General features: G+C 41.9%; 1 gene segment (V, D, J or C); it reads right to left on the bottom strand.

The window, feature by feature from the left end:
* Nucleotides 1-10,988: 10,988 nt before the first annotated feature.
* LOC128111657 (immunoglobulin lambda variable 4-69-like) lies at nt 10,989-11,450 on the bottom strand. The segment is given in 2 exon segments: nt 10,989-11,299; nt 11,408-11,450. Coding segments are annotated over 2 exon segments (354 nt in total).
* Nucleotides 11,451-11,715: the final 265 nt, after the last annotated feature.

Here is an 11,715-nt window from a genome sequence, read left to right as displayed (position 1 = left end):
ACAATTAGGGTGTTTGGCCATCCCATCACCAGAGTAGATCAGTTCGGGCTGTCTCTCGACCATTGCCAGCAGTCTGTTGTGTGGGTATCTTTATGGATTTCTGTGGGCCTCTCTAGCACTTTGCTTCTTCCTATTCTCATGTGGTCTTCATTTACCATGGTCTCCTATTCCTTGTTCTCCCTCTCTGTTGTTGATCCAGCTGGGATCTCCCGCTCCCCCAAGCTCTCTTTCCCTCGACCCTCGCCTTTCATTACCCCCACTCATGTCCAGGCTTTTCGTGTAGATCTCATTCCATTTCTCTGTCATTGGGCGATCCCTGTGTCTTTCTTGGGGTCCTGTTTTCCAGGTAGCCTCCCTGGTGATGTGAGTAGCAGACAAGTCATCCTTGTTTCATGTCTAGTATCCTGCTATGAGTGAGTACATACCATGTTTGTCTTTCTGAGTCTGGGTTACCTCACTCAGGATGATTTTTTCTAGATCCATCCATTTGTCTGCAAACCTCATGATGCCATTGTTTTTCTCTGCTGAGTAGTATTCCATTGTGTATATGTACCACATTTTGTTTATCCATTCTTCAGTTGAAGGGCATCTGGGTTGTTTCCATGTTCTGGCTATTACAAACAATGCTGATATGAACATAGCTGAACAAGTGCTCTTATGGTGTGGTTGAGCATTTCTTGGGTGTATGCCCAGGAGTGGTATAGCTGGATCTTGGGGGAGATTGATTCCCAATTTTCTAAGAAAGCGCCATATTGATTTCCAAAGTGGTTGTACAAGCTTGCATTCCCACCAGCAGTGGAGGAGAGTTCCCCTAGCTCCACATCCTCTCCAGCATAAGGTGTCTTCAGTGTTTTTGATCTTAGCCATTCTGACAGGCGTAAGGTGGTATCTCAGAGTTGTTTTGATTTGCATTTCCCTGATGATTAGGGATGTTGAGCAGTTCCTTAAATGTCTTTCGGCCATTTGAGTTTCCTCTGTTGAGAATTCTCTGTTTAGTTCTATAGCCCATTTCTTAATTGGACTGTTGGGCATTTTGATGTCTAATTTCTTGAATTCCTTATATATTCTGGATATCAGTCCTCTGTCAGATGTGGGGTTGGTGAAGATCTTTTCCCATTCTGTAGGCTGTCGCTTTGCCTTGTTGACCGTATCCTTTGCTCTACAAAAGCTTCTCAGTTTCAAGAGGTCCCATTGATTGATTGTTTCTCTCAGAGTCTGTGCTACTGGTGTTCTATTTAGGAAGTAGTCTCCTATGCCAATGAGTTCAAGACTACTTCCTACTTTCTCTTCTAGCAGGTTCAGAGTAGGTGGATTTATGTTGAGGTCCTTGATCCACTTGGACTTAAGTTTTGTGCACGGTGATAGATATGGATCTATTTGCAGCCTTCTACATGTTGTTATCCAGTTTTGCCAGCACCATTTGTTGAAGATTCTTTCTTTTTTCCATTATGCACTTTTGGCTTCTTTGTCAAAAATTATATGTTATTAGGTGTGCGGATTAATGTCAGGGTCTTCAATTCGATTCCATTGGTCCACATGTCGGTTTTTATGCCAGTACCAAGCTGTTTTTATTACTGTAGCTCTATAGTAGAGCTTGAAGTCAGGGATTGTGATGCCTCCAGAAGTTGTGTTATTATACAGGATTCCTTTGGCTATCCTGGGTTTTTTGTTTTTCTATATGAAGTTGAGTATTATTATTTCCAGGTCTGTGAAGAATTGTGTTGGTATTTTGATGGGGATTGCATTGAATCTGTAGATTGCTTTTGGTAAGATTGCCATTTTTACTATGTTAGTCCTGCCTATCCATGAGCATGGGAGATCTTTCCATTTTCTGACATCTTCTTCAATTTCTTTTTTCAGGGACTTAAAGTTCTTGTCATATAGGTCCTTCACTTGCTTGGTTAGTGTTACCCCAAGGTATTTTATGTCATTTGTGGCTATAGTAAAGGGTGATGTATCTCTGATTTCCTTCTCCACTTCTTTGTCCATTGTATATAGGAGGGCTACTGATTTTTTTGAGTTGATCTTGTATCCTGCTATGTTGCTAAAGGTGTTTATAAGCTGTATCAGTTCCTTGGTGGAATCTTTGGGGTTGCTCAAGTATACTATCATGTCATCTGCAAATAGGGAAAGCTTGACTTCTTCCTTTCCAATTTGTATCCCCTTAATCTCCTTATGTTGTCTTATTGCTCTGGCTACAACTTCAAGTACTATATTGAATAAGTATGGGGAGAGTGGACAGCCTTGCCTCGTTCCTGATTTTAGTGGAATTGCTTTGAGTTTCTCTCCATTTAATTTGATGTTGGCTGTTGGCTTGCTGTAAATTGCCTTTATTATGTTTAGGTATGTTCCCTGTATTCCTGATCGCTCCAATACCTTTATCATGAAGGGGTGTTGGATTTTGTCAAATGCCTTTTCTGCATCCAGTGAGATGATCATATGGTTTTTTTCTTTGAGTTTGTTTATATGGTGTATTACATTGACGGACTTTCGTATGTTGAACCACCCTTGCATCCCTGGAATGAATCCTACTTGATCATGGTGGATAATTGTTTTGATGTGTTCTTGGAGTCTGTTTGCCAGTATTTTATTGAGTATTTTTGCATCAATGTTCATGAGGGAGATCGGTCTGTAGTTCTCTTTCTTTGTTGTATCCTTGTTTGGTTTAGGAATTAGGGTAATTGTAGCCTCGTAGAAGGAGTTTGGTAATGTTCCTTCTGTTTCTATTGTGTGGAACAATTTAGAGAGTATTGGTATTAACTCTTCTTTGAAGATCTGGTAGAATTCTGCGCTGAAACCATCTGGTCCTGGGCTTTTTTTGGTTGGGAGACTTTTAATGACTGTTTCTATTTCGTTAGGGGTTATTGGACTATTTAAATAGTTTATCTGGTCTTGATTTAACTTAGGTATGTGGTACCTATCCAGAAAGTTATCCATTTCTTTTAGGTTTTCCAGTTTTGTCGAATAGAGGTTTTTGAAGTATGACCTGATGATTCTCTGGATTTCCTCAATGTCTGTTGTTATGTCCCCCTTTTCATTTCTGATTTTGTTGATTTGGATGCTCTCTCTCTGTCTTTTGGTTAGTTTGGATAAGGGCTTGTCTATCTTGTTGATTTTCTCGAAGAACCAACTCTTTGTTTCATTAATTTTTTGTATTGTTCTCTTTGTTTCTATTTTATTGATTTCAGCTCTCACTTTGATAATTTCCTGGCATCTATTTTTCCTGGGAGACTGTGCTTCTTCTTGTTCTAGAGCTTTCAGGTATGCTGTTAAGTCTCTAGTGTGAGATTTCTCCAACTTATTTATGTGGGCATTTAGTGCTATGAATTTCCCTCTTAGTACTGCTTTCATAGTGTCCCATAAATTTGGATATGTGGTGTCTTCATTTTCATTGATCTCTAGGAAGTCTTTAATTTCTTTATTTCTTCCTTAACCCATTGGTGATTCAGTTGGGTATTATTCAGTTTCCATGAGATTGCAGGTTTTCTGTAGTTTTTGTTGTTGTTGAAATCCAACTTTAGACCATGGTGGTCTGATAGAACACAGGAGGTTATTCCAATTGTTTTGTATCTGTTTAGATTTGTTTTGTGGCCAAGTATGTGGTCAATTTTAGAGAAGGTTCCATGGGGTGCTGAGAAGAAGGTTTATTCTTTTTTGTTAGGATGGAATGTTCTGTAGATATCGATTAAGTCCATTTGAGTCATGACATCAGTTAAGTCCTTTATTTCTCTGTTAAGTTTCAATTTGGGAGATCTGTCCAGTGGTGAAAGTGGGGTGTTGAGGTCTCCCACTATTAATGTGTGGGGTTTTATATGTGATTTAAGCTTTAGTAATGTTTCTTTTACATATGTGGGTGCCCTTGTGTTTGGGGCATAAATATTCAGAATTGAGACTTCATCTTGGTGGATCTTTCCTGTGATGAGTATGTAATGCCCTTCTTGATCTCTTTTGATTGATTTTAGTTTGAAGTCTATTTTGCTGGATATCAGGATGGCTACACCCGCTTGTTTCTTAAGACCGTTTGATTGGAAAGTCTTTTCCCAGCCTTTTATTTTTAGGTAGTGTCTATCTTTGAATTTGAGATGTGTTTCTTGTATGCAGCAGAAAGATGGGTCCTGCTTTCGTATCCATTCTGTAAGCCTATGTCTTTTTATAGGTGAATTAAGTCCATTGACATTGAGGGAAATTAATGACCAGTGATTGTTCATTCCTGTTATTTTTTGGTGGTGATGTGTGGGTACTTCTATACGTTGGGGTTTACTGCTGTGGCTTTATCTGTTGACTGTGTTTTCGAGAGTGTATCTGACTTCCTTAGGTTGGAATTTTCCTTCTAGTGCTTTCTGTAGGGCTGGGTTTGTGGATAAGTATTGTTTAAATCTGGCTTTGTCATGGAATGTCTTGTTCACTCCATCTATGGTGATTGAAAGTTTTGCTGGGTATATTAGTCTAGGCTGACATCCATGGTCTCTTAGTGTCTGCATTACATCCGTCCAGGTTCTTCTGGCTTTCAAAGTCTCCATTGAGAAATCGGGTGTTATTCTGATGGGTTTGCCTTTATATGTCACTTGGCCTTTTTCCTTTGCTGCTCTTAATATTCTTTCTTTATTCTGTACGTTTAGTTGTTTAACTATTATGTGGCGAGGGGAATTTTTTGGGGGGTCTAGTCTGTTTGGAGTTCTATAAGCTTCTTGTATCTTCATAGGCATTTCCTTCTTTAAGTTGGGAAAGTTTTCTTCTATGATCTTGTTGAATATATTTTCTGTGCCCTTGAGTTGGTATTCTTCTCCTTCTTCGACCCCTATTATTCTTAGGTTTGGTCTTTTCATGGTGTCCCAAATTTCTTGGACATTTTGGTTCATGACTTTGTTGGCTTTAGTGTTTTCTTTGACTGATGAATGTATTTCTTCTACTGTATCTTCAACGCTAGAGATCCTCTCTTCCATCTCTTGCATTCTGTTGATTATACTTGCATCTGAAGTTCCCAATCGTTTTCTCAGATTTTCTATTTCCAGCATTCCCTCTGTTTGTGTCTTCTTCATTTTTTCTATTTCCCTTTTCAGGTCTTGGACTGTTTCCTTCACTTGTTTCATTGATTTTTCTTGATTTTCTCTCAGTATTTTATTGTTTTCTTCCAGGACTTTATTGATTTCTTCTAATTTGTTTGCCCTTTCCTCTAGTTGTTTACAGCGTTCTTCACATTTTTTTGTCTTTTCCTCTACACAAACCTCTAGCTTCTTCATGATGTCATTCATAAGGCTGTTTTCTTCTGCTTCTTCCAATTTCTGATGTTCAGGTCTAGGTGTTGGAGGAGGGCTAGGGCCTGGTGATGCTGTATTGCTATTCATATTGTTGTATATGTTTCTGCCTTGACGTCTGCCCATCTCCTTGTGGTTCGTTCTTGGCCTTATCCGCACACTTGGTTCAGACAGACCAGTGTTCCCAAAGGGAAGTCAGTGTTCCAAAAGGGAAGTCCGGAGCAAGATGGGAGCTGGGGGCCGGCCTCTAAGTCTCAGGAAGAGGCTTGGGGCTCAGGCGGATGGGCGTGGGGGCAGGGCGTGGAGACTGCAGGGTCTGCCAGGGGTCTTGGAGAAGGGGATCCTTCCCGGTGGGGCTAGCAGGGAACCTGCCCGGTGGCCAGAACCTGGGGCCAAGTTGGGTAGGTCTTCCCTGGAGTGGCTGGTGCCCAGGGATGGGGTCTGGGGCAAGGAAGGGTACTCACCAGTTTTCCAAAAGGGAAGTCTGGAGCAAGATGGGAGCTGGGGGCTGGCCTCTAAGTCTCAGGAAGAGGCTTGGGGCTCAGGCGGATGGGCGTGGGGGCAGGGCGTGGAGACTGCAGGGTCTGCCAGGGGTCTTGGAGAAGGGGATCCTTCCCGGTGGGGCTAGCAGGGAACCTGCCCGGTGGCCAGAACCTGGGGCCAAGTTGGGCAGGTCTTCCCTGGAGTGGCTGGTGCCCAGGGATGGGGTCTGGGGCAAGGAAGGGTACTCACCAGTTTTCCAAAAGGGAAGTCCAGAGCAAGATGGGAGCTGGGGGCCGGCCTCTAAGTCTCAGGAAGAGGCTTGGGGCTCAGGCGGATGGGCGTGGGGGCAGGGCGTGGAGACTGCAGGGCCTGCCAGGGGTCTTGGAGAAGGGGATCCTTCCCGGTGGGGCTAGCAGGGAACCAGTTTTCCAAAAGGGAAGTCCGGAGCAAGATGGGAGCTGGGGGCCGGCCTCTAAGTCTCAGGAAGAGGCTTGGGGCTCAGGCGGATGGGCGTGGGGGCAGGGCGTGGAGACTGCAGGGCTTGCCAGGGGTCTTGGAGAAGGGGATCCTTCCCGGTGGGGCTAGCAGGGAACCTGCCCGGTGGCCAGAACCTGGGGCCAAGTTGGGTAGGTCTTCCCTGGAGTGGCTGGTGCCCAGGGATGGGGTCTGGGGCAAGGAAGGGTACTCACCAGTTTTCCAAAAGGGAAGTCTGGAGCAAGATGGGAGCTGGGGGCCGGCCTCTAAGTCTCAGGAAGAGGCTTGGGGCTCAGGCGGATGGGCGTGGGGGCAGGGCGTGGAGACTGCAGGGTCTGCCAGGGGTCTTAGAGAAGGGGATCCTTCCCGGTGGGGCTAGCAGGGAACCTGCCCGGTGACCAGAACCTGGGGCCAAGTTGGGCAGGTCTTCCCTGGAGTGGCTGGTGCCCAGGGATGGGGTCTGGGGCAAGGAAGGGTACTCACCAGTGTTCCAAAAGGGAAGTCAGTGTTCCAAAAGGGAAGTCCGGAGCAAGATGGGAGCTGGGGGCCGGCCTCCCAAGTAGTTCCTTTTTAAAAGTAGATTCAAAATCTCCCTTTTTAATCTTATCTTTTCCATTTCTCTCTTTTTTCTTTTCATAACAGATTCAATAATCTACCTTTTGTCATTTTTATATCTTCCCTTTTTTCTTTTTAGAGTAGATTCAATGATCTACCCATTTATCCTATTATTTCTTTATCTTTTTTCTCAGGGTAGATTCAATGATCTACCTCTATATTCTCTTTTTTCTTTTTCTTTTTAAACAAAAACTCTGAATCTAATCTCCTTGTTCAGCTTTTTTCCAGACCATTAACAATTAACAACTTGTAACCAACCATCTTAAACAATGACAATTATCCATAAGCCATTGAACGACCAAAAAACACCCACCCCACCTCTTGGGAATATGGGCATCATTTTCTTAAAATTACTTTCTGCTTTCTGAGGGTGAAGACATCTTTAGGGGATCCTGAAAAGAAAATTTTTGAGTTAATTGTCAAGTCCTGGGAGAGGTAGCTGTATCATTTGTTGTCCAGTCTCTGCATAATGGGAAAATGTAGGGCTTGTCCCAAGTCCTTGCTTGAGTAGTCTGTGAATCTGGATCATCTCAGCTAGCCATCTTGAAATTGTCCTGAGCAGTTTGTAGTCCAAAGTTGATCTTTTTGTGGTGTTAATCAGCTTAATGTTCATGTGGAATCATTGTTGTAGGGGTCATGTCAACCTTTTGAAGATTTCAAAGTTGCTGTTAGGCGTGGTCAAGGTTCTCTGCAGATTTTGTGTGTGTGTGTGTGTGTGTGTGTGTGCCTCCTCTGTGGTTTGGAGCAATCACAGTCTGATAAACATGTCTGTCTCTTGGAACCATGAACATTCTTCCCTAGAAGGAAAAATCTTCACAGCAATTACTCCCCACCATTTGTCTGTTTTCTTCTCTGACCCAGATAAGTTTATTATGGTACACAATATTTTGGGGAACACAATACCACCACACAAGCTCCCATCCCTAACACAGAAGATATCTCCAATTGATAACTGCATGCAAAGAAAAAGTTAGTTTTATCCAACAAAATATCACTAGTTATACAAACTACACGTAAGGAAGGGCCGATGCACAACAGTAGATTTCAAATTCAAAATGAACTCATTAGTACTTTTGGATGATTTTTATCTCATAATTCTTTTCTGGGCTTATTTAAATCTTCAAGTTATTTTTATTATATACTGAGATTTATAATATTGTGTTTTTAAGAGATCTTTGTGTATCTCTGGGAATGTATGTGTTTCTAGTGCTTTTTGTTAACTCTTTTCTTCTGTTTGTTTCATCCAGTACTGGTTCGTTTGTGTTTACTGTATTCTGTTTATTAGAAGTCTGTTTGTTTTCTAATGACGGACAAACAAAGTATGTGGATTTGGGTGGGTGAGGATATAGGATGGATCTGGCAGGTGTTCATCGTGGTGGTGGTGAACTGTGAACAGAATATATTTTATGAAAACATTCTGTTTGAATAAAAATCAGGTAATTTTTTAAAAAGAAGAAGCAAGTAAGCAGTTCAACGAAATCAAGAATAGAGAATGAAATTAAAGATAATAAATGTCTGGGCTATGTCCAAGAAAACAGAAGCATTGTCTGACAGAAATGACAAAAACTATCTGAAACTTGAGAACATAGTTAAATTAAGACATAGAAATCCTGAAGGGGACTCCAGATAATGAGGGTGGGAATGAAGACCCCAATAACACACACAGAAATCTCTCAGGAAAGACTTACAAACAGAATGAATGAAGCAGAAGATAGAAATCAAGTCCTGAAGATAAAATAAAAGATCTAGTCCAAATAAGACAAAACATGAAAGATTAAAAACAAAAACCACACACGTAAAGGAACACATAGGAAATATGGGACACAAGGGAGAAACTAAGCCTTCAAATCATAGGTCTAAGTGAGGGAGAAGATTCTCAAATTAATGGCATAGACCGTGTCTTTACCAAAATCACAGGGAAAAACTTCTACAAACTAAGAATGGTACATCCATACAGATAAGAAAGTACACAGAACACCAACTGGACAAAACCAGAAAAGACAATCCATGACATATCATAATTCAAGTACTAAGTTACAGAACCAAGAAAGTGATTTGAGACTTGCAAGAAAAGAAATCCAAGTAATGTATAAAGAAAAATATATCAGAAAAAGAGCCAATTTATCTAAGGAAACTTTGTAAACTAAAAGAATTTGGAGCAATATATTCCAAGGCCTAAATGACTATAATAGTGAAACTAGACTTATACACTCAACAAAACTATGTACAATGACTGTATTTTTCATGATGAAAACAGCATAAAAATCATAACCAAGAAAACAAACATAAGGAAATACAGGAAAAATTGTTTAGGGCTTGGTACAGAAATAAGACAGCATAGAGACTGTGGTAGCCATAATTATTAAATACAAAATAAACTGAACCCAAATGACATCAAAAATCAACAGCTGACCACAATTCACACACAAATTTCAAAAGTAATTTTAAGTATCAGTAGAATCAGTTCATCTGTCTGTCAGTCTGTCTCTCCCTCTCCCCTTCACCTTCCCCCTCCTTCTCTTCTCTTTCAGTCTCGCTCTCTGTTCTCTTTTCTTCCATTCTCCCCTCCCTCCTTCAGTGGTTATTTTCAAGCTTGTGGACAATTTTTTTAGAGCTTAAAATAACACACCCATAGAAAGCAAGCTGTAGATCTTGGCAGCCTCCCTGAAAATGAGAATGAAGATGGGAAAGAAAAGAAGTCATGCATGCATTTGACTTAAGCCAACATGGCGATCAGTTGCACAGTGGATGTGGTGACTTGATGAGAATGTCCCCACAGGTTCTGTCATTTGATCACTTGGTCCAAAGTTCATCATGCTGTTTGGATAAGTCAAGGAGGTGTGATTTTGCTGGAGGAGATAGTCACTGGGGTTTGCAATTTCAAAGCCTTGTACAATAACCATTTTCTCTACTTGATATTCAAGATGTAGGCCACTAGCTTCTTCTGTTGCCATGCCTGCCACTTCCCCAGCATCATGGATACTTACATAAGCCCATGAAACACTCTTCCTTCTATGAGATGCCTTGGTCATGGTGTTTATCAAAGCAACACAAAAGTAACTAATACAGCAGACAATCAGCCACTTGAGAGGGAGGGGAAGATTGCGGAAGCCAAAGCACCAGAAAAAGCAGGCATTAGGGTCTGGTTACCATCTGAAAGACTGAACCAAAAAGGAGGAAAAAGAAAAAGTTATGCTATTCTAAGTAAGGACTCAGGAACTTTGGTAAATTCAATGGAATATCCTAGAAGATTGCAGGACGTGCTGCTGCAGAATTCTGACTCATGAGTTTGGCTTCAGAAGTTTCTTCAGGAAACTTTAATTCTGCTGGTCATCTCTCTAATATCCTGTTCAAAAGAATGGAGTCAAGAACCTGGCAAATCAGGGGCCTTTTGTAGGATTTTTGATGGTTTTTTGTTTGTTCGTTTGCTTATTTCTATACATTGTTTCTTGTAATTTCAGTGGTTATTTTATAACCTAAAGTGAGATTCTAAAGATGGCCTTGGTGTATAGGAAGGTTGACCTCAATGCAGATATGGCAAGGTCATGAAAGCAGTTTGGCAGAGACTAAACCACATGGTGGTTACTATGTCCTTCCTTCAAACTCTCTGGGTAGGTTCACTAAGAAATGAGGGAGTGACCAGAGAGACATGGAGAAGTTCACATTCATTCATTGCTCAGCCCTTGTGACTGTTTTACATTATTCTTGTCCCTGGTAAGAGGCAGCTCCAACCACACTGCCTCCTTAAATGTTCTTACACTGAGCTTCTTGTGAATTTGCTGGAGATACAAAACAATTTGATGATGAGACAAGAAAGCAATCTTGTGAAGAACAGACCTTCCTATGAACTTTGGTGAATCACAGTGAGAGCTTTAGACCCACTGCTCCACCTTGAAAGGAGAATATTCTCAGCTCACTTTTACATAGTCATCATTACTACATAGCAGAGAACTCTGTACAATCCCTGTCTTTTCCCTCTTTCTCCAGGAGTTCAGGAGGAAGTGCTGGACCTATGGTCTATTCTCTTGAGTATAAGCAGAAAACATCCAATGACTGTGATAGCTAAGAACTTCAGATGTTCCTTCTCACAATCCTAGGCCTTAGTAGCAAGAGACCAAAACAGTTTCTGTCCTGCTTCCTCATTTATCTGGGTCACTGTGTTCACCCAGTGCTATCACCTACACCACAGTAATAGTGAGCTTCATCTTCAGGCTGGATGTTGGAGATGCTTAAGTAGCAATCAGCCCCAGAGCTAGAGCCAGAGAAGCGGTCAGGAATCCCATTCCCCTTGCCATGGTTTCCATTACTATGAAGATACATCACATACTTAGGAGCCTTGTCTGGATGTTGCTGGTACCAATCAATAGTGTAGCTGCTGTGCTGACTACTCAAGGTGCAGGTGAGTTTGACTGAGGTTCCCAGGGATGCAGAGGCTGAGGGTGACTGAGTCACCATAAGCTGGGAGAAAGATCCTGAAAATAGAGAAACTCATTATGTCCTATGTAAGAGAAGAGGACAGAATATATCTGACTGTCAGATGGTTTCCCTGAACTGGGATCAGGGTGCAGATGACTCCTGACCTGTACAATGAAGGAGAAAGAAAAGGAGAAGAGTCCAGGCCATGGTGCAGACACCACTGAGCTCTGCTGAGACAGACATGATGCAGGTCTCTCTTATCCTTTAACAATTCTCAGAGAACCTACAGGGTCCTTCATGCAAATTTTTCTTGGTCAACCAAATCCCTTCTCAGTTGTGTGTGCCATCAAAAGTCTGGGTGTCACTTCCTGCCTGAGGCTTCCCAAGGGACCACATTGTCCCCAGCTGGTGGCCCTGTTGAGTCCTGAGCAGACACAGAGACACATGTTTGTGTTGTCAGCTGAGAGTCTCC

This window comes from Peromyscus californicus, unplaced genomic scaffold (assembly GCF_007827085.1).
Source record: "Peromyscus californicus insignis strain IS unplaced genomic scaffold, ASM782708v3 Scaffold_16__1_contigs__length_79575227, whole genome shotgun sequence".
Taxonomy (NCBI): Eukaryota; Metazoa; Chordata; class Mammalia; order Rodentia; family Cricetidae; genus Peromyscus; species Peromyscus californicus.
Note: the sequence above shows the minus strand (reverse complement) of the source record. Positions and strands in the feature narration are given on the sequence as shown.